Consider the following 23,792-nt stretch of genomic DNA (forward strand, 5'->3'; position numbering starts at 1 on the left):
GAATAAGCCGGCCCCAGCGTGAATAGAAGCTGACAAACAACATCTAAATCATCAAGAACAGCTCCTGTTCCACGATATTCTCTTACAAGGCAATCGAATTTCAAGAAGTGGTCCTTCATTGCGCCGGATTCGAAACGCAATGCCATCATTTGACGTTTCAAATGCATCCTGCTGGCGATGCTTTTGCGTTCGAAAACGTGCTTCAAAGCATCCCAAATCTCCTTGGGCGTACCTTTCTCCTGTATATACTCCAATTGCGAATCGTGGACACGGAACACCTACAAGGATTTACATTTCCTCTCCTTCTTTAATCTGGCTTCACGTTTGGTCTTCTTGTCTCTCTCGACATCCGCAGAATCGCCCGCTAGCTCAACCAGCTCAGCAACATCTTCCACCTTCGTTTCGACGCATTCTAGAAGCTCTTTTTCTTACAGCAGCACCCGCATCCGAAACTTCCACGCGATGAAGTTTGTGCCATCAAACAAGGTTAACAGAAACCGTTCGTGTTTTTCGTCATCCACCATCTCGGCACTTTTTCCACTACCAATACGCGACGCGCAACAACTGGGACCGGTAACATAAAGTGTTATTATGGTCGGGACAACGGACACGACAATAAAACCCGGAACATTTACGGAGCAAAAACAAAAACGTGTTCTTTATTTACTGTTGAGTGTTCAGATACAAAGTTGAAAGCTCGATACGTTTGACAGTTACAGAGTTCATAGTCGTACTCGAGAAATATACTATCGGTGGGGGCACAAATCAGGGTTTGCAGACTTAACAAAAATTAATGGATATGTATACAGTTCACTCAAAGATCGAAAGTTCATCTTGAAAACAGGTGGCTAGTGAAATTTTAGCCAGATTTCGTTCCTCAAACACGATAAAAATGTTTGAAAACCATGCTTGTCTTCATACTTATTTCCGGCGGTATAGAGAAAGATACAAAATAGAAAAATGGAAAAACCACGAGCTTCTGCGTATTACCTCCACTTCATGTAATCACTTTGTCTTTCGACTCGGTAACAAAACACTGGAGAAGTTTTTAAGTAGTGTATTGAAATATTTTGGCTTTTTCAGTCTGATATATTCAAACGGGTTTATATTTGCATTGCCCGACATTTCGGCCCGTTTATTGGGTCTTTTTCAAGGGAAAACACCCAATAAACGGGCCGAAACGTCGGGCAATGCAAATATAAACCCGTTTGAATATATCAGACTGAAAAAGCCAAAATAATTCAATAAACACCCCAGTCGAACTGTAATCAGTTTTTAAGTAGAAAACGAAATATGTATCTGTTGATACATACAATGAGGTCAGTTGTCTTTTATATAATAATCAAAAAAATTAGTCGAGAAAAATCATGAAGATAGAGCAGTCCCATGATACGTTTTGTTCTACAAACGGAAATGTCCCTTCTAACAGGCTTCACTACTCCGTGAGTTTCCGAAGGGTTTTGGGGTATTCCGAAAGTGGTCAATTAGGTTTTTCCACTTTAATTTAGAGACTAAATAGAAAGTCAAGTACGAAACACTGAAGACGACCTCACATTTGAGGTCAAAATACGTATCTGCAATGTTATCTTTAGTGGAAGGAAAACTTAGTGGAAGGAAAGTACTAAACTCGAATTAGACAGTTGACTAAATAGAAATTTATTTGAGAAAAATCATGAAGAATGATCTCTCACATGACATGTTTTGGGCTAAGAACTAAAATCTTTCCTCCTATAACTTCCCTGGGGACCTTCGGGGGCATCCTATAGACGCTCACCAGCACTTCAAAAATTCTGCAAAATCACTAATAGAACCTATATAGTGTAGCTTTGTTATTAGGAAATACTTGAGGAGAGTTCCATAGAATGAAAATTGACCCTTGTCTCAAAATTTCATATTGATCGGTTGAAAATGAGCAGAGTTATATTTTTTTTTCAATTTTATAAATTGCCTTCCTGAAGAGCTTGGCCTTCTGGGTGTTAAACACCAAGAAACAACTCAATGGTTTCCAGTCCCAACAAAAAAACTACCAGGCCATAATCTTTCTAATACGTAACATCCCAAAAAGTAACGACTGCCTGTTGTCTAGCCTTCAGGTTCTCACCCAAATTGAATCCTTTCAGAGACTTTCGTCGCATTATCTCCCAACTTAATGGCAACAACCTTTATAAGTGATAAAAAAGCAGGCAAAACAAAAATTGAGAAAGTCACAGCGTAAGTAAAACACCAGCATTTAGTCGGCTTCATCACGTGGCAGGTAAAAGTCTGCAAAATAATGAAATATGGGTCCGCCAGGTAAGAGCAAGAATTAGATGCTTGATTAATGACCGGCTATTGTGCGTCCCTTCTCAACAAGTGGAAGTTTCTGTCTTCCCTAAGAAAATGAACCAGCCAGAAATCTTATAAGAATCAGCTACTTGTTGGATGTTGTGTATACGCTTTAATAAGTTTTTCCAAAGCCAAAGGATGCTCTCGGAGCTCACTTGTCAGCGTTGCTTGAATGTGTGATAATTTATAGCACCGAATAGGGCGACGTCATAAATCAAAGCGGAGCTTTGGTTTAATGCTTTGGCTTCTCTATTAGAATGAATAGGTCGGGTGTGAACCTCTTTTCGGTTGAAATCCTTTCGAATTCAAGGATGTTGAAACCTGGGTTGAAACCGATAACAATTTGTTGTGTCATGGAACATGGGTTTATACATTCAGGGCAGCTTTAACGATAAGAATAGCTAAGGGTGATTGCACGTGTCGTTTCAAATTCTGATGAAGATGTATTTGAAAACCAATCACCTCATTACGCGAATGTTTTGAGCCACTATACAGCAGTAACTGCCTGAATTACGCTGACGTTGATTAAATTTAGATTCTCAACCGAAATGGAGAGAATCTAACTGGACAGCACTTCTTAAATCCGTCTCAATAATTTATAATTTAGTCCTGTTATCTATAAACATTATTCAGAATACATCCAAACTTGGAACTCATGAAGACCAAGCCGGTAAATTTACCTCGAATGGATTTGAATTATAAATAGCCATCTCATTAAAACGTTCAAATGCATCAAAGAGAGAACCTAATTTAGTCAGTTATTTAAACTTACACAAAGAAAATAACTTTATTTTATTTTTTACTTTCAAACACCGGCTTGCTCAGACGAAAAGCCCTAACTTTTTTCATAAACGTTAATATCGCTTCGTTGCAAATGGCATGTAACGTAGTTACCAACAAGATGGTGTGAAAGCCAGACCATCAGCAAAAATTAAGCCCATTCGCCTTCCATGCCTAATATGAAACAGCGCAACGAACAAAAAACTCAAGATTCAGCTGTTTGATGTCAGCCCGATAAAAATGCACCTTTTGCTTAGGCCATCGCTGTCTGTCTGCCTTCCTACCTGTTGGTTTTGCAAGTAGGGGTTGCTCCTACGCGAATACAACTTCCTTTATGCAGGATTATAAACGCTGTGTTTCCTTTTCAGTTGCCTACTCTCATGTTAAATTTCGTTTGCATTTCATCCTTCTCGTATAACTAAATGCATTAAGAGGCTATAGCTTCGTCTGTGATGAAAAGTTAGGAAGGCATGCGGCATGCAAACCTACGATTTTATTTTATTGGTTGAAACGTTCTTAATATTTTGAGGATTCTCAAAATGTCCACAACAAGATTGGCTTGATAAAAGATTAGAATAAGAATTGCTTATGATTCACCGATAGTATAACTTATCATAGGAATCAAAGCGCCATATCATATCAATTATGTTTTCAATATTTTGAGTTTAATATTATAGGACTATCATATCAATAAGTGATTATGTGAGATATATACATTTTAATTTTGTTTATGCTGAATTGCAATTCACTCCCGAGGATAACTGCATTTTCGCGTTTCGTTTTTTATCTTCTCCCTATTCCTCAACTACATTCGAACTCCACATACGTTGCAAAAAAAACAAAAAAAAACTTATTTCCCCCTTTTTTCATTTTCCACTTCATTTCCAGAACAATTTGAATATCGCACAATCCCATTACCGGTGTGCGTAGAAGGGGGTCGGATCAAAGGCGGTCCCGTCGATAGACCCCAATCGAACAGCAGCACACCCCGGCAACTAACAACCGGGCAGGAGGATGACGACGGTAAAAAGCACGCCGCCGGTGGAATCGAAACCACCCGGCAAGTCACCGCTGTCGTCGTCGTCGTCTTCGACCTCATCGTCGGACTCGGACGATGGGTCTGACTCGTCGTCCGATTCCGATTCGTCGTCGGCGGCATCGACGAGCAAGACCAGCAGCAAGCAGAGCACCGACAAAAAGGACCCGCCGCAACAACACCAGCAGCAGCAGTTCAGTGTTATGAGGTAGGTTGACTTCAGGGAGGAGTACCTATCGTTTTCTGTACAGTAGTTGTTATGTCTTCAATCAATATCATAGATGCATATTCAATTACTGATAAATGCATGATGATGCATTTATATATTTTCCATTTCATATCGCTTTATTAAAATCTTGTATGCAACAGGGATTTTACTGATCACTGCATCTAATCAGCCGGTACAAGATTCACAATTTTCTATACACCCCTCAATGTTATGGCTACAAAGTATTTTCTGTTAAAAAATCAATATAGGTGGTTTGTTAATCGGTAGGAACAGAATCTTGCAGCAGCAATTATAGTTAGCAGCATACGGCTAGAAAAATAACATCTTCGGAAAATGTGTTGTAATCTGTACATTTGGTCAAGTCTCCAGGTTTAATAGCCAATTGATCCATGGTGATATATATAGTTCTGCTCTTTTCGCCTTTGGGGTTGAATTTATGAGTTTAGATAGTCATAATAAAAATTCATAGTAGTACAGGTATACCTCGATTATATGGACTTTTTCGATGCAATCGAATTTTCCATATAATCGAAGCAAACACAAATTCTCAAAATGTTTTTTAAACTACTAAAATAGTTTTAATACAATGAAATAAAATATCCATCTATTGAGTAACAGTCTAATCCGCATGTTTGGGTCCATTTTATGATGATTCAGAAAGTTTAGTTTTTTTACAAGATCGTAACCGTTTTTTTAGTCGCCAGTTTGCACACCGTTCTAAGTTCACGTTATTAATTATGACTTTTTTTAACCAGTTAACCAGTAGGCTCAGTCGTGTGTGACACTTTGCGGAGCCACAATTCTCAAGAATGATATTTTTACAATGCATATCATCTTATCTTAACAGTTAGTTAGGATGGATATATACCATAATAGTCATAGCGATTAAAGGTTAAAAATTACTTAATAAAGGGCGGAACGGGTAGAAATTTGACTTTAGTTTATTTCAGCTGCTCATCCGGGCGTTTGACGTTGAAAACGGTTTTGCGTGGCGTCGCGCTAGATTTTGGTTGGTCAGGGAACATCTTTCGGATGACCAGAGCTTCGTGGTACACGGTACAGAGAGACAGAAGTAATAAAGACTTCATAAGCATAATGTGGATACAAAATTAAACTTGTTGAAAAATGCTTAATACAGTGCCTATCTGTTTTAGCAAACAAATTAAATGTTCGCTTAAAAAAAAACTGTTTTGTGGAAGCACAGGCATTTATCCTTAATCGTATTGATCGCAGAAAATTGCGGAGATTTTTTTCCCATTGTCTCCTATTGGAAATTGGCCGGATCGAACTACGGGCTCTAATGTTATGGCCTAAATACATTATGCAAAAAAAAAGCCTATAAACTATCACTCTTTTCTGACATTCATCTTAAACCGATCCGCTTGCAACAAGTTGCGGTTGATGAGGATTCTTACAATGCATTGAAATGCATGTAAAGAAGGAGTCTCATTCACCTATCAGTGCCATTTTGCCTTCAAAGTGGATATCAAGGTTTATGTTTGTACGTATGTAAAAACAGGATCGTATTTTCGGGTCTTGAAACTCTAAAACATTCTTGGTACATAATATCAAAACCGGGTTTTTGCAAGTTTCAATTTCGAACTAAACTTTTTCGAGAGTTTGCGGGTTATTTTTTTGAAAAGCTTTTAATATTGGCAACCAATTTCTTACTGATCAACGGAATGAAGAACTGGATATCGTAACCAGAAATTCCGGTATAATGATTGGAAAATCTAACTGAGCATATTCTTCATTATATTGTCTCCTTTCTATCAATGTAAATTCATCAAAATAAAATCATTAAATTGAATTAATTCTTGATGTCTGCACCATTTTCAATCTTTTTTAAACAGCAATTCATTTAAGAACTGCTAACTTACGTTCCCGATATTCAATTTCTCTGCCTGCCATTAAGCATCAGTATAATCCGCAAGCAAGCTAAACGAACATAAATACCAGGATATTCGATAACATTTTTTGAAAGTCTTCTTGTAGATTTTCGCGACCTGACAGTGAGGAAAAAACAGTAATCTCTCTCCAGGCCCTTTTTCTGTCAAAATGATTTTTCGGCGAAAATATGCGAGAGTGAGCATCTTCTGCTCGTGAGAATGAGTGAGCATTACGATTGCTGGTAGCAGTCATTAAAAAAAACTCTTCAAGTTTCCAAGATATACTGCTAAAAAAAATCAGTCTCACGGCGTCAGATTTGCTGGATGATAATGCGTGATCCGTCCTTCTACACTCAATTCCACGCACCAAAAGCAGAAGAAGGTTGGAAATAAAGATCTACAGCTAAATACGGCAATCTCATCTCATCACTTGCTTCTCATACTGTCAGACTGACAAGCCCGTTCACGTTTTCATATAGCACAGATCACCTAAAATACGTGTTATCACCCCCTCCACCGATTTGTAAGGACGTGGCCGAGGCTTTTGTTGATGAATGAATTACACAATTGCAATGTGAAAGTGGTGAATCAATCTTAGCAGCGGACCATAAGATTTAGTGTGCGCTTTCATATAGCTTCGAAAACATGCCATACTGGGCCTTATTTGCCCCAGTGCACCTTAATAAATATATAATCAATGTAAAATATGACGTAGAATCAACTACCAAAAACACTATAGACAATCAGCTTAGAAAGGACATTTAACGTAGAACGAAATTCATGAATCATCCCCTGAATATGGAGCTAATCAGTGCCGAAACGTAGGGACGAACATAAAATAATCGTTTTGACCGAGTTCTTGGACTACACAGCCGAATATACCAACATAATTACAGATATTGCAGTCGAACACTCATCTCCATATGTATTCCAGCAGTCCTCAAGAGGGGCCCCAACGAGCTCACCCTCTTCCGGCAAAGCTACCTCGAGATGCTGCGCGTATGCAGTGGCGACATCAGGTTGCTTCAGTTGCTCTAGGTCGTACCGCGGCGGTCGTCTGTATCGAATATTGTTGGTGACGGCATGTTTTTGGCGCAGTTCAACTGGTGGTGGATAGTGGGCAGAGTCAGAGTTAAACTAATTTACCCAATATTTAACACATAACCTAATCTTGGTTCGAACCAAATCAATAAAGCTGTTTAAGATCAGTGTCGACTGTCGAATCTTTATTCCATTATCATGGAATGCAACACATATTCTTTTCTGAACGTATCAAGTTTTTTGGGAATCTAGACTTTTTAAGTGAGGGCTGACCGTCGATGAACATCAGTTTAAATGTTGAAGTTATCCATGGATGTCTGTTAGGCGAACAGTGTACTTCAGGGTCGATCGAAAATGAAAAACGGTTTGTGCTATGGCTGCAAAAATAGAAATGGTAATACAAGTTAGCCCCCCCTAGAATTTGTCATTAGTTGGCGTAACTATATAAAGTCAAAAAATATTGGACCTGAACAGTTAGAAATAAACATGTAAATTTCAGCCAACTATAATACACATAAATGGAACGCGATAATTATCGTAAGATTAGGCGTTATTATACATTCTGGCATTTTCTGAGCCATGTAATTTTACATGTCATTTAATTCATTCGGATACATTGTTAAGGGAGAAATATTTAAAAGACTAAGAGATTTGTTTCTGGATAACATAAATGATGCTGATGCTAAAACATAAATAAAAATTATTTTCATGAGGTTCGGTGTGTTTATCAACATTAATGCACACTTTGAATGCAGTGAACTCTTCCTTACTCGATATTGAAGACACCAATGAGTTGGGGAGGAAGAGAGATAGAGAAAACATTTTTTAAGACAGGGTGGTGCCACCTGGTTGCGGTCACTACCAATAATTGACGACAAAACATAATAAAATGTTTTTTTTTCTTGTTGAAATATGAAAGCGACCAATAAACGTGTTCGTTGGCGATATATTTGTATATTCAATTTTAGTTATTTAGCTACTACTTTGCATTCAACTACTTATTTTACAAATGTATATGACACATCATAACACTTAATTTACTAAATGATTTGTTCAGTAGACATATATTTAAAAAAATATTGAAACGCGGATATGGAAATGCTATTATCATGTTCCAAACTTAGAGAAACATGTTCATGATAGAGTTAGAGGCGTAAGTATAGATTTGATAGTTCCGTTAGGATACGGCAGGCATGAAGAATGTTTTATAGAAGTCGATTTGAAAGCAAACGGAGGGCAATATTTGTGATGGCATAAATCGCACGACCTTCCTTCTGCCAAACTCCCGTATGAAGGAGTTTATAAGCAATGAGTGTAGATCAATCACGTCAATATCTCATTTTGCTATCTTATCAACATTTTATATTATTGAGTTCTGTTTGTCTACTGGGGTAACAATTACAGAAATTTTGAACTCCTACGAGAACTTACAAGAATTTCTCACGAAATATTGTAGTCCCTATTAAAAACCGAAGTATCACCCGAACATCTCCGCACAGAGAGGCAAACACTCTCGCCTAAAATCAGAAGCTCCAAGTTTTGTATCATGTTCACAGCTAAAAGCAAGTAATCACACTTGTTCTATGGATTAGATGGTGTCATTAAAATAATTATATGAGATAAGAATGAATTCAAGGGATGATTAACTTAAAAGACCTAATTCATCGCAACCGCAGGTGGGGGGAATGCAAATGCTTGTCCAGGTTGTGGCAGAGCACCACCGAACGACGGGTACGTGGCAGGAGCGGCCTGTGTATTTCTCTCCACTTAGGACGTTTTCACCGCTGCTCTATTTTTTTGGTCTAATTTTATGACAGTTTTAAAAATATAGACCGCCAAAAATAGAGCAAATTTTTGTCATTTTCACCGGTGATGTTTTAAATTTGATGTTTTTGTTTTGACGCGGTCTAAAAAAAACAAACTAGAAACAAATTGAAGTGAATAGCTTTTTACGGGTCCGTCTTGGAATTCCTTGGATTCTTTTGGAGTTCCGCCAGAAAACGAAGTTCTTTCAGCTAATCATCATTTATTACCTTCAGCACATTTTTGTGGAGTTCCTCCTGCATTTTATATTCGCAAATCCTTCCGGATCTCCCCCAAAAAATCTTCCGGTAATCCATACCTCTTGGAGTTCCGCCAGAAAACCTTCATGAAGTTTCTTTAGAAAAGCATCTTGCAGTTTTTCAGGTCATTCTCCTGGAGTTCCTCCAGCCAATCCTGCTTGAGTTCCGGTAGCAAATCCTCATGGAGTATTTACCATCAGCAAATCTTCTTGGTATTCCTCTAGAAATACTTTAAGAGTTCCTCCTGCAGTTACTTCGGGATTTCTTCCAGTGAATCTTCCTTGAGTTTCTATAACAAATCCTTCTTGAATTCCATTAGCAAACCATTCAGTAGTTTCTTCAAATTCTCCTGGAGTTCCTTTAGCAAATCTTCCTGCTGTTCCATTAGAAAATCCTCCTGTAGTTCCTTTAACAAATCTTCCTGGAGTTCCTCCAGCGAATCCTCTAGAAGTTCGTTCAGAAATCCTCCTGGAGTTCCTCCTGCAGTTACTACAGGATTTCTCCAATAAATCTTACTTGAGTTTCTCCAGCAAATCCTTGTGGTATTTCTGCAGCAAATCCTCCTGGAATTTCTCCAACAAATCCTCCTTTGGATTTGGTGAAGAAACTCCAGGAGGGTTTGAAGCAATTGCTTCTTAAGTTCTTACAGCAAATACTCCAGAAGTTCCAACAAGAACTCATCTTGGAGTTCGTTCAGCAAATCCTTTTGGAGTTCCCTCAGTAAACCCTTTTGGAGATCCTTAAGCAAATATTCCTTGAGTTCCTCTAGAAAACCCTACTGCAAAGCATTAAGTTTCTCCACTTAATCGTCCTGGATATCCTTTAGCAAACACTTCTGGAGTTCCCTCAGTAAACCCCTTTGGAAATCCTTAAGCAAATACTCCTGGAGTCCCTCCAGCATATTCTCCTCAAGTTTTTCCAGCAAATCCTCCTAGAATTCTTTCAGCAAGCTCTCTAGGAGATCCTTTAGAACTGCCTTTCGGAATTAGTCCACTAAATATGGCTGGAGTTCCTTTAACAAATCCTCCTGAAGTTCCCTCAACAAATCCCCGTACAGTTCTTCCAGCAAATTCCCCTAGAGTTCCAACAGTACCTACACAAAATCCTTCAGAAGTTCGTCCAGTAAATACTCCTGGTATTTCTCCACTAAATCCTCCTGAAGTCTTTTCAACAAACCAAACCAAGCGAATCCTCCTAGAGTTCCTCCAGTAAACCCTCCTACAAAGCATGAAGTTTCTAATCCTCTTGGGAGTTCCACCACCAAATCCTCCTGGAGATCCTTAGGTGAATATTCCTGAAGTTCCTTCAGCAAACCCTCCTAAAGTTCCTCCAGTAAACCCTCCTGAAAAGCATGAAGTTTCTTCACATAATCCTCCTGGGGTTCCTCCACCATTTCCTCCTGGAGTTCCTCTATCAAATTTTCTTGGAGTCCACTTAAGCAAATACTACTGAAGCTCCACCAGCAAATCCCCCAGGAATTCCTCTGCTAAACCCTCCTGAAGTTCTTTTGCCAAGTTCTTTCAGCAACCCTCCTGGAGTTTCTCCACCTCATCCTCCTGGACTTTCTCTACATAGCCCTCCTGCAGTTCCTCCACCAAATCCTCTGGGATTTCCTCCACCAATTCCTCCTGGAGTTCTTCCAGCTTATTTTCCTGAAGTTTTAACAGAAAATCTTCCTGAAATTTCTTCCTCCTGTAACTTCTCCAGCAAAGTCTCCTGGAGATTCTTTAGCAAATCGTCTTGAAATTACTCCACTGAATCTTCCTAGAATACCTCCGCCCAACTCTGCCTTCGGAATCTTTAAAGAATTCCTGTTGGATTCCTTAAAAAAAATCCTGTTGTAATATCGAAAAGATATCCGTCGAAATTCCTAAAGGATTTCCGTCGGAATCCCTAAAGTATTTACGTCGGAATCCCGAAAGGTTTCCAGTCGAAATCAATAAAGCATTCCTGATGATATCTCTAAAGAATTCCAGCCGGACTCCCATCGGAATCCTCAAAGGATTCATGTCTGCATCCCAACAGGATTCCCGTCGGAATCCCTGAACGGTTCTCGTCGGAATCCCTGAGGAATAAAAGTCGCCATTTGAAAAAGATTCCCATCGGAATCTCTCTTCGGAATCCTTCGCAACAGCCAATGGATTCCCGTTGGAATCTCGTCTAGCTGCTAGACAGTGGAGTCCTCACACCCTCACAGAGTGGGAGGAGCTGCTAAAGCTGGGTGGTAGCACGTAGTAGTGTCTATGGGATGGTTCCTTCTCTATATTGAGCAGAATGATTGGTTCAGTGTACTATATTTGGTTTTACGTTGTTTACGTCGAGCGGTTGTGTCTTGAATACAACCCCTAGCTTTTTTTACACTTATTTCAAAGAAATGGGATTTGGTTTATCATAGAAATGATCTGGTCAGCCTACAACATGCTCAACTTGCATTGGCTGCAAACATAAGATACACTCGACTAAAATGACTCAAATCAATTTTTACATCATCGTCCAATTTTCTTTTCACATCCCGTGACCCAAGTATGCAATTTGAATTACCTTGAAGAAGTGGTTTTGACCGTCTTTTTGAAGATTGATATCAGTGTTGTAAAATTTCATTGGCATTATTTTGTATAATTTTCCCAGCACTAAGAATACCATTCGGCCGAAAGCCAGTAGGCTGAAAGTTTGGCCGAATATAGGGATATAGGTGGTTCGGTTGTGGACACCCCCACGTATCTTTCGACAGAAAGCAGATGCTGTTATTCTGACATCTGTCATTCATTTGCTATCGAAACACGATGTTTTGTGCCAAAGCCAAAGCCGTCTTTTCCCCTACATAAAAATTAACACTAAAATTTTGTTTGACCTTTTTCAAAGTGTCTTTATGAAAATGGTCTGATTGAATTGAAAAGTGAGTTCTAATTCGTATTCATACGGTAAATTAAGTCTATTATGTGGTTCAATAACGATTGCCATTAACATTTTCTGCTCGACATCACTTCCCTGAAACGCTGCTAAATTCGGTTGTGGGCCCCTTTGTTGATTCGGTTATGGGCACCCTCTTTTTATTGACAAATCGTTCAATATCACTGAGTTTATCAGCAAACATATCAACAAACTTATTTTTATGCTGTTTTTATGCATTTTCTTCGAATTATTCTGTCATAATCTATTGTAATAATAAGCTTTATTATTTGTTTGCTTTTTGGGCGCATCTAACCATTGTATATGCGCTTTTTAGAACTAAGCGTTGACCGATCTACATACAACAAGATGCATTTGACGGGGAATTCAGTCTTATTGTTTGTCATTTAAAATTGGACCTTTTAGACATTGCTTTCCGAAGTTGTTGACAAATTATCGTTAATTTTCATAGAAACCCCTATTTGAGAAGAAAAACGCGAAATTATTTTTTGTTTTTCCTGCGATGTATATAAAAGAATGCAATATATGTAAATTGATGGAAAAGGTTAAATCCAATTTCATACAGTGCCATTTCTGACCTTTCTTAAGTGATTGTTTTTGTTACCTTCTTCAATGCACGAGAAAGGCATCATCACTGATTATGGCTGATAATTCTAGGTTTTATATTGTTTTATGACAATTAAAACCAGGGACAGAAAAAGTCAGTTCAACTACACTCAAACAGCTGACATTGAACACGCAATCAAGTAGCTAGTCCTTCCCGAATTTGAATGTGCGAATGAATAGGACGGCATGCGCACGAACAGCAGCAAGCGTCGACTCTCGGTGTCAGCGTTGTTTTGTGCGGTGTCAAAATGAATCTTCAGCTTGGCACATTGATATTCAATTTGAAATCTCAAAATATGAATATCATTTCATACTGCGGTGCATTGATTCAACATTTTGAAGTCAGATTTCTAAAATATATGCATTTGTTTAGTATATAAACTAAAATAATCATCATTTATCGGTGCAAATTAACCGCAATTCAAAATATTCATTTCAGCCCCGGTAGATATTCATTTTTTGCGCTCGATTATCAATCGGCTATTGAAGATCGGGCGGTAAATTTGGTATGGAAGTTTGACAGCATGCTGCGAGATGTTCGTGCCTGCATCGCCGAGCGTCTGATCAAAACAAACACGAATCTATGATGAAGCTGCCTACTGAGCATCGATGCAACTGATAGTAAAACGAAGATTTCCGTCCTTGATTAAAACTAATAAAATACTCTTTTTCTCTGAAACTGGGTGGATTTCATTTGTTATTCTTCATTATTAGCCGGATTTTTAAGGTTGCTTACAACCAAATCACAAAACCAAAATGTCCAAAAATATCGAATTTGCGAAATTGACAATAAAATGTTTCAAATAGATGAAATCAAACCAATTTCTTCTCTAGCAGTAAGGTTGTACGTCTAGTTTTCCATTAGTATAAAAATGTAGACATAATACCAACTGGAACCAAAGTTATGGACAATATTAAAAAGGGTGCCCACAACCGAGCCTCCTGCCCTACCATTTAGCCGAAAGTCAATTGACTAAAAGGGTCATACAGCCGAATCAGTGGCGTAGCCAGAAAATTGGTCTGGGAGGGTTTCCTGAGCATTTTTTGTCGAAAAAAAAATCCTTCTAAAAATTTTGTCTCTGGAGGGGGGGGGGGTTGTTATGTCCAAATCATTTCTCCCTTCTCAATGCTAAAAGTTAGAGGTCTCACTTCTCACTGCGATAATGAGAGTTACGAAATGGGAAGTGAGACGTCTTACTTCTTACTCCTTATTTCTTCTAAACTATCATCGTAAGAAGTGAGAAGTGGGACGCCTTCCTTGTCAGTCATCATTACTAATTTCTTACTTCTCACTGCAAATAGTGAGAAGTTCGGAAGAGAAATACAAATTGTAAAATGAGAAGTGAGTAATGATGGGTGAAATGTGAGGCATACCACATCTTACAGCACACTCTTTATTTCTCACTTCTCACTGTGAAAAGTGAGTAGTGTAAAGTGAAACGTCTCACTTCTCACTTCTCACTTTTCACAGTGAGAAGTGAGAATTCTCACTTCACACTCCTTTTCTCCACACTCCAGCTCCTTTTTAGCTCATCATTTTCCACCGAGAGAAGTGAGAAATGAATGAAAAAAAGACGTCTCACTTCTCACTTCCCATTTTTCACTCTTCCCTTCTCACTGTAAAAGGTGAAACCTTTTACCTTTTAGACCTTTTAGACACCTTGCTGCTCACCCATTATTTCTTCCTTCTCATTTCTCACTTTCCGCTATTAGAAATAAGAAATAAATTAGGATGATTGAAAAGTGAGAAGTGAGAAGTCAAATGAGCTATTCGGCCATATGACCCGTTTAGCCAAATGAATTTCGGCTTAATGGATTGTTCGACCTAGTGGCATTTGGCCATTAGATTGGCGATTTTGATTGGCGATGAATATGGAAAATTACTTATATGTATAGTCTTATATAAAAGCTTTCAAATAATATCTGAGGAAATGCTAATAGAATACTGAGTTGACAGCAGGGCAAGAAGTGCGAACATAAAGCCATAGAAGAAGAAGAAGATGGAAAAAGTGATGAATCGGAACCATTTCACTGGAATTGAACATTGTTAAAACTAACATGAAGCTTTTGAATACATAAAGGTTTCATATTGGCTTTTGCGATTAAACAATTTCGTTTTTCATCACAAACAATGAATATAAAATGCTTCTATATATCTGCTTTTTTTTTTCAAGACAAAATTTTCAAAACGACTTATCTGCTTTTGTAGACAAAACTTCCAACGACGATTTGACGAATCTGATAGCTCTCCCGCAAACCAACACCATCAATAGGTAGCGGAATCCTTCACCTACCTATTGATGGTGTTGGTTTGCGGGAGAGCTTACTGTGATTCGTCAAATCGTCGTTGGAAGTTTTGTTTACAAAAGCAGATAAGTCGTTTTGAAAATTTTGTCTTGATTTCATAGAACTCCGGTCCAAATTATTTCGCTATTTTTAGAATAACAACATTTTACAATATTCGAATATGAGTAAGAACATGCGACCACTTTAAAACAGTAAGTTAAAAACAAAAAGTTCACATTTTGCAGGCTGATTTTATAATGGTCTTGGTTGAAAACTTTTGATGTTAGTAATTTCTGCCTAGAGTTCCAGTGCTCCCTTGTTAGGGTTTGTGACTCCAATTAGGCCGATACAATTATTTAAAATCTATTTTTTCTCCCCTCCCCTCGGATTTTTTTCCCAAAAAATAATATTTTGTGCAAACAAATCCGAGGAGTTTTTTTTTAATTTTTTTCATTTCAATATTTATTTTTTATCATACCCCCCCCCCCTCCCTCTTGACCTTTCGGAGACCAGTAGGACAAAAAGTTAATTAAATATTTGTAACAGCCTTAGGATAGAATAAATAGTTACCATAGTAAAAACGGCAAATATTTGACATCTTTTAGCTTTACGTGGTTCAACCAGTAATGTTAAAGATGGTTTAGTTGATTCCTCATATTCTAATCATCTTCTTGTTTTATGTGTTTTAATAATACTATTACTATATATATTAATAGTATTAGGTCAAAACAAATTATCTTTTCTTTGTTTGTCTCCACCGCCTTTGATTTTTGCGGCTTTATTACATTAATAAAGGGAACAAGGATGTTAACGATCATTCAGTAATTTGCCTTCGATCATTTAGTACTTTGTCAATAACACATTCCAGAAGCTGAATTTCAAATTATTTGTTTGGTGGACTTCTAAGTGCGAAGGTTTTTCTACAACTCTGCCTAATGGTTCGTTGTTTGAATTCCATTAGTAACGGAGTTATAGCTATAGTTTCAGTAACTTAGACTAAAATGATAACAAAATTCCAATCATTTAGTTTAAGTTACTGCAACTAGCGCTCTAACTCCGTTATTAGTTGAATTCTAATAACGAACCATTAGGCAAAGTTGTAGAAAAATCTTTGCACTAGAAGTCCACCATACTACATATTTTGAAATTCAGCTTCTGGAATGTGTTATTGACAAACTACTAAATGATCGAACGCAAATTACTGAATGATCGTTAACATCCTTGGGGGGGAATTCATAGTTTTATTCAAAAATAATAAAATATTGAGCTTTCTCAGAAATTCTCAGATGAGTTTTGCGATTTTATCAATTTATTCATTTGTTATTTATTTCCCGTCCCTTTCGTTGTCAATAGACAAACAGAATAAAAGAAGGAACTCATTATTGTTCCGGCCTTATTGTTTCTCCAAATTTATCACGATAACAGGAAATCATCGAAAAATTCAAGCCTTTTTAAAATGTGGGTAATTATGATACATATTATTGAACATCAGATTTAATTCCTATCTTATTGCATCTATTTGTGTTCTCGAAAGACTCTCAATAGAATTAGGAACAGCTATTCATTGGGATCTAATTTTCATAATTTTGTAGGAGCATATTTTACCTATAAGTTAACTTCATAAATTTGCTTATCCTCTCACTCCGGTTCAGTTTCTGGACTTATCTACTTTACTAAAGAATGTGGATCACTAAAATCACTTTATTTCGCTGACACAATTTAAAAATCGCCAAACGCATTTATTTTTAATCAATCGGCAGGGTGTCATAAGCCACAAACCCCAACACCAATTATGTATTACTTCCACCGCAATACTTAATTGACCACCACGCTCGACGTGTGGAATTAATAATCAACTGTCGATGATCACCCTCAATTAAATTCCATACATAATTACTGCCACAACAAAGCACTGATGAGGCATACATATATGTCCCCAAAATTATCACATTTCAGCTCGGATAGCGCCGGTTTGCGAATGAAAATTGCCATCCCGCGGAGCAATCAATCCAACTCCACAGCCACCCCCTCCCCATCAGGAGGTCGGCCAAGTTCATCCGCCAGTGACGTGCTGAACCGGGTTGCATCGGTCCCCACCAACCCTACCGCAGTTCCTGGAAGCCCAGCTCCAACATCGACGCCTGTCAGCGAGGGTACCAAGTCCGTGCAGCAAACTGAGACCCCGTCGCCATTGAAAACCAAAACTAGGAAGAATAGCAAAAGCGAATCTAGCTCGGAGACATCGTCGTACTTCTCGAACATGAGTGACACCGATAGTGACAGCACTAGTTCGGACAACCAAAACAGCGGAGGCAAGCCGGGCAACAGCTCATCCGGAAGTGGACAAAAGAAGCAGAAGTTCATAAAACGGAAAAAGGTGAGTACGATGCAGTTGATGGAGCCTAGCGGCTACTATAGGTTTGTGTATTACAGAACAATCAAAGCGTTTCAACGAGTAGCAGCAGCGATGGAAGTGACGATTCCAGCGATTCAGACTCCAGCAGCGATGAGCACGCAAACGACAGCAAAGACCAGAGTCAGGAATCGCGAACGCCAGCCGGCACAAATTCAACGCCGTTTGCTACATCTACTCCGGCAAAGTCTCCCCCATCAGCAGCAACGCCTGTTCCGCGAATGGCATCATCTGGTGCGAACCCGGATGCGGACGTGGGTTCATCTTCAGACAACGAGCTGCCTGCATTGGTCAATGCAGCAATCATGAGGGTCGCAGAGAGTGGATCGGACAATGACAGTGTTCGCGGGACACCGTCGGCCATTCCACAGTACACCTCCAGTCTGCTACAGGAGTTCGTTGCCAAAACGGCGATGCTAGGCAGTGATGGGCACTCTACTGAAAGATCCTCTACGAACCAGTCGGGCTCTCACCACAAAATCAAGTCTGAATCTCCTTTACCAAACTCTGGTGCTCAATCGGTAGCATCGGGTAGCAGTTCTGTTAACGGTGTCACCTCAAAACCCGATTCAGCGGCAGTTATCTTGCCGATTAAGCGACGCGGTCGGCCTCCTAAAGCAGCTGCCAATCCGGTTGCTGCAGCTGCTGCCGCTACCAAAGCGAATACTCCTACGGTTAGTGAATCTCCTGATTCGGGTATCCTGTCGACACATAGTTCAACGGGCTCTCCCAAAACAGAGAAAAAATCTGCGCCATCCGCAGCACAAAAGCGACGGCCCGAACCAGAGCCGAGTAGTAGCGGAATGAGCAGCAAACCTCCAGCAACTGCACCACTCACCAAGTACACTCTCTCCAGTCTGGATCGTAATACGTATGCTACGGAGAGGGTATTGTATCCTCCGCGTGGCAAGAAGAAAACTGGGCGACCAGCAAAGGAAAAACTAATACCACCACCTCCCGTCGAAGATAACTTGGATCCACTCTGGAAGGAAATCGACATTAGCAAGAAGTTTCATGAACCTCGGCTAAGCGGCTACAAAAGCGACGGTGGACACTCTACCATCTGTTGCAGCAAAACGATTGGCCCCACAGAGCGGCTACATTAGTGACTACGGTGGAGGAAGCAGTCATCCGGCGAAATCGTCTTTCAGGGTACAAATCCGACTGTAGCACAAAGTCCTCGAAAGAGTTGTGGCTATAAAAGTGATTATAGTGTCAAAGCGAAGAGCTGCGGCTACCGGAGTGATTGCAGTACAAGGCACCGGAAACAGGTTCGACGGAAACGACGAAAGAAGTTAGCGCCGAATAACAATAACCTGAACAACAAGAATTTCAACCAGAGCAGTAAATCTTCGAGTGTTAGTGAACAAGACATTCTACAGCTGGCGGGACTTACTCTCGGAAGTACCAGCGAGGATAGCAGCAGCAGTCAGGAGTCGTTGTCTTCGATTAATACTACAACCCTTTTAGTAAAGCACCAAAAATCTCCCAGGACAAAATAACTACCAATAAAAGTAGCATTCCATCTCTCCCTTACTCCAACTAACCGTGTTAATGCTTTGCTTCCAATTAATAACTTTCGCGGAATATTCTCGTCGATCAGCAAGTTCGGTAATCTCGATACTTTTGGATCGAGTATTGGTCCCAAGAATACATTTGCCACTTTCCTGAGAAATAACCGCAACAAAGACAATGGCAAGACTCCAGTTAGGAAACTGCCACTCTCTAAAGCAAACGTGATCAAGAACTCCGAAGAATGTAGCAAGCGATTCCAGCGATCAACCAGCCAAGACCTCCTCACCAGAATCACCAACGCAGACGTTCCGAAGCCATCGCCGGCTAAATCAGTTTGCTCGAAGCGCAGTAGACGAAAGAGTTGCCACAGCGATAAACTGGATACCGTTTCGGTGAAAAGCTGCGGAACGATTCGACAACGACGGCTCAGCACGATGAGTCGATGCAGCAGCAGATCAGCCGGGTCGAGGCATCCTTGGAAGAAGAAAAAACGGAAGCGGCTGCGGTCCAACTCTGTGGCAGGAAAGTCCTCTGCCGACGTTAAACTGGGAGTGGAGATTGAGCGGTTGAGCGAATCGTTTGGCAATCAATGTCGAATCAACTTCAAAGACGGAGTTTTGGGCATCGGAGCTGCTGCATTGGCAGGTGCTGCGGCGAAAAATCAACAGAAGGGACGGTCGATGAAGAAACGGAAGGCTTCGGAGCATGTTGAATCACCGTCAACGGCTGCTGTTGGCACCAAGCGAAGAAACAAGAAATCAGTTCCAACACAAAGTCCAGACGATCATAAACTACCGTTGAAGAAGCGCCACTACTTGATGAGCGAGCAAACAACTAAGGGAAGTGACAGCGGCGCAGAGAGAGAAGACACAAGAAGTCACACTGTGATCAATCCTTGTGCTACTGTGAGTGGACGGGTGGCAACTGCAACTGCTGCTTCAACATCCTCAACGTCAACTTCTGTGAGAGATCCAACCAAGGCTGTAACTCCGAAGAAGCGACATCTTCTTAAGTCACCGGACCCTGTAGTGCCTGAAGAGATTGTTCAAATCAAGTCCAGCGATTCGCCTTTGACCGTTGATCAAAAAACCGCAGACAGTGCAGCGGCAGAATCTTCTGTTACGCACAAAAAACACGACGCCATCACCCGCAAGAAGAACCGTTTGGAAGGATTGGTATCAAAAATTCAACCAACTGCAACGGTTACTGCAATTCTTGCAGATAATAACATTCTGGCGGCTGCAAGCCACCGCGCTACGCCGCCATCTCGTCCATCTGTGATCCATTCGTCAGCTTCCACTACAACTACTACAGCATCGGCTACGGCGTCGTCTTCTAACGTAAATGCACCTCCACCTGGCGTCTTCGAACCGACCGTTGATTTAGAACTTTCGATACCTGCATCAATCCCTTCCCTGATAGCCAAAGTTGAACTGCTCGATTCTCCACGACTCAAGGACAACATCGCAAAGATGGAAGGTGACGATACTGGAAAAAAGAATTCCGAAAAGGTTATCGAGAAATTGCTCACGAAGACAGGAGCACATTTGTTGCTGAAAAAGAAGCGGAAGAAACCTAACCGGACCGGTTTTCCAACCGTCAAGCGGAAGAAGAAGAGGCTTATTGAAGATAAACCTTCCGAAGAGGAAAACAAACCTGAAGTGGGTCCTGAGCTATTTGACTCATCTAATCTGACGAAGCACGTTCCATCGGAAGCTGAGAAAGCGGCAACAAAATCCGGTTCTCAAAAAGAACTATCAAAGAACTGCGATCGCGTACCGAAAGAGGGCGAGCCGACTGACAGTTTCATTGAGCGGAATACGAGGCCTCGATTATCCGTAGTTAGTTTGGAACGACTTCAAGGTAAGATTCCGATGGGTGGTAGAGAGGTTGTCAGTCCCACAACTCCTCCGGCTACTGGAGCAGGGAGGGGAAGGAAAGCAGCTGCTGTGTCGGTACCTGCGGTAGTTGCACCGACGACTGCCCTAGTGCAACCTGTCCCTATAGCAAATATCGCGGCTCCTGTTGTAGAATTGCCATCTACTCCGGCTGCTGTGGAACGAAGACATTTGCGAGAAAAATCTAGAGACAAGAGTGAATTCGAGAAGAAGGAAGAACCGAAACCGAAGGAGAAAAAATCTCGACAAGAACCGATAGTACAGGTGAAAATCAGTAGAAAAGAGGTAATGGAGAAAATCGTCAAAAGCAAAGAGAAACCCCCAGAGCCAATACTGCCACCGGATGTACCCAAGCAGATTGAGAAGCCTATCAAGAGTATATTGGATAAGGAGAACAAGAAGCAAACGGTCGTGCCGGCTAAAAAGAGTAAATCCACGGTTGAAGATATTCCACCTCAAATCCTGCCACCTGCTCTACCCATACGTCGTACTCGTAGCAATTCAATCGCTTTAGATCCGGTCGAGCTTTTAAAGAAAAACTTAACTCAAGAAAAAGAAATTGTGCTCAAGAATGCCGTCATCAAATTGCAGCCCTGTACGATTAGCAATGAGGATTCCGATTCTTTGGACTCGATGCCATTACTGAAACGACTCCATTCCCTGATCGTGCCATCCCGACAGCAGCAGTCCACCACGCCTGACGTTCCCCCCATCTCGTCACCCAAGACTCCAACCCGCCCAAGAGGTCGTCCGCCAACGGCATCACCCACGCCTGCTGCTGAAACTCCTCCAATCCCTGTAACGCCAACTCTCTCAGAACAGTTGAGCAAATTACGTCGATCTCGGATGAGTGTCGTCGATACATCGAAGCGCCCTGTAGAGTCAGAACCCTCCGAAACTCCTCGAATCAAGGAAACTCGTTCGGCTGCTGCCAGGAAATCCTTTTCAAAGGAACCACCCGTTGTTGAGCTACCGACACCACTTCTGTATGACATTCCACCGGTAAAGATCATAATTTCCAAAAAAGATCAGAAGGCGGTGGCTTCTGCGGTCGCAGTGGAAAGAAAGCTTTCAAAGGAGAAGAGTCCCGTACCTTCATTCATAGAAGAAATGGCTAAGGATAGGCCCAAGTGTCGCAGCTCAAGTCGAATTGATGCCGTGGTGGATAAAATTCGTAAAGAGCAGCAGAAAACCGTAGAAGCGGGAGCTAATGCTGTTCCTCCCGAGCCTTTGCCTGCTCCACCGGTGAAAATGAAGCGCGGAAAAAGTGATGAGCTCAAGGTCGAAATGGAGAAACCGGCGAAGAAACAGAAGAAGCTGGATGAGGTCCCAATGTCTCAAGAAGTTGTTGTTCCACTGGTTCCGGTGGATGTTCAGCAGTACGAGATGCGAGAATCTGTTACGCAGTTTGCCAACATCAAGCCTGCTTTATCAACGGAAGATTTAGAGCACGATCCACTGCCGGCAGAGGAGGGACCTCCAGATTACTTCCGGGATGAAACTCCCTCACCGCCGGTGGATGGCAAGAACAAGAAAGTCCCACGCAAGAAGTATATTACAGCAGGTCTGTTTTCTGATTGTTATAAGGACGATGGAAAGACATCCGGTCGCAATGGACCGAAAGTTCAACCGAGTCTCTGTTGCCTCCGCCGGCATACTGTGAACGATTCCTGCGACGAACCCAGCGGGACTTCCAACTACCGTATGACTTGTGGTGGCTGCAGGAGAACGGCAAGCTCACGTCTAGACACGCAATCGCTAGCTGGAACTATCGAAAGATCCGTACTAATGTGTACTACGACGTGAAGCCCAATCCGTCCACAGATCATCCGCAGTGTAACTGCAAGCCGGATAGCGGCTGCCAGGATGATTGCCTCAATCGGATGGTGTACGTGGAATGCAGTCCCGAAAACTGCCCTTGTGGGGAACGGTGCAAGAACACAAAGATCCAGCGACATGAGTACGCTCCGAGCTTGGAACGATTTATGACAGAGCAGAAAGGATGGGGGATTCGGTCTAAGGAGGGTGTGAACAAAGGGTTGTTCATTATGGAATACCTGGGCGAAGTCGTGACAGAGAAGGAGTTTAAGGAGCGCATGCGAACTATCTATTTGAACGACACTCATCACTATTGCCTGAATCTCACTGGCGGGCTGGTGATTGACGGACATCGGATGGGAAGCGATTGTAGATTTGTCAACCATTCTTGCGCACCAAACTGCGAAATGCAAAAGTGGTCCGTGAATGGTTTATTCCGAATGGCACTGTTCGCATCTCGAAATATTCCACCTTATGAAGAGCTGACGTATGATTACAATTTTTCGCTGTTCAATCCATCTGAAGGTCAGCCATGTATGTGTGGTACAGAACAGTGCCGCGGTGTAATAGGAGGTAAGTCTCAGCGTGTAAAGCCCCTCCCGGTCGCTTTGGAGGCAAAGAAACAAGAATCTACAGTCGTAGCAACAAATGCGACAACTGCTCCTACAGAAAACAGTCCACGAAGCGCAGCACGCTCAAGGAAGAGACAGGCTAAGAAGAATGCTCCGCTAACTCAACTCAATGGTCAACCTTTGCCAAACTTTGTACCGCCATCGACGAAGGAGCGTGCATTAATCGTTGAACATCATTGCTTCTTGATGCGCAACCTCAACAAGATACGAAAGCTGAAGGATCGCTCACCGGAGCATTCATTGCAAACAGGAAACCCTGCTCTGGGAGGAGTCGGCGGCGGTCAAGCTGGTCCGGGTGGAAAACCTTCACTTGCGTCACAGATATCGGCGCCACGATGTCCGAGAAACATT

General features: G+C 41.1%; 1 protein-coding gene across 1 annotated transcript in view; it reads left to right on the forward strand.

Annotated features, from left to right (window-relative positions):
• LOC134223644 (histone-lysine N-methyltransferase ash1-like) overlaps positions 1-23,792 on the forward strand; it is a 40,845-nt gene that overhangs the window by 14,349 nt on the left and 2,704 nt on the right. The window contains 9 exon segments of the mRNA XM_062702831.1: positions 3,994-4,349; positions 17,122-17,542; positions 17,599-18,651; positions 18,653-18,709; positions 18,711-18,758; positions 18,760-19,036; positions 19,039-19,109; positions 19,111-22,621; positions 22,624-23,790. Coding sequence (XP_062558815.1) covers positions 4,120-4,349; positions 17,122-17,542; positions 17,599-18,651; positions 18,653-18,709; positions 18,711-18,758; positions 18,760-19,036; positions 19,039-19,109; positions 19,111-22,621; positions 22,624-23,790 — 6,835 coding nt within the window. The 5' untranslated portion in view covers positions 3,994-4,119.

This window comes from Armigeres subalbatus, chromosome 3 (genome assembly GCF_024139115.2).
Source record: "Armigeres subalbatus isolate Guangzhou_Male chromosome 3, GZ_Asu_2, whole genome shotgun sequence".
NCBI classification, from domain to species: Eukaryota; Metazoa; Arthropoda; class Insecta; order Diptera; family Culicidae; genus Armigeres; species Armigeres subalbatus.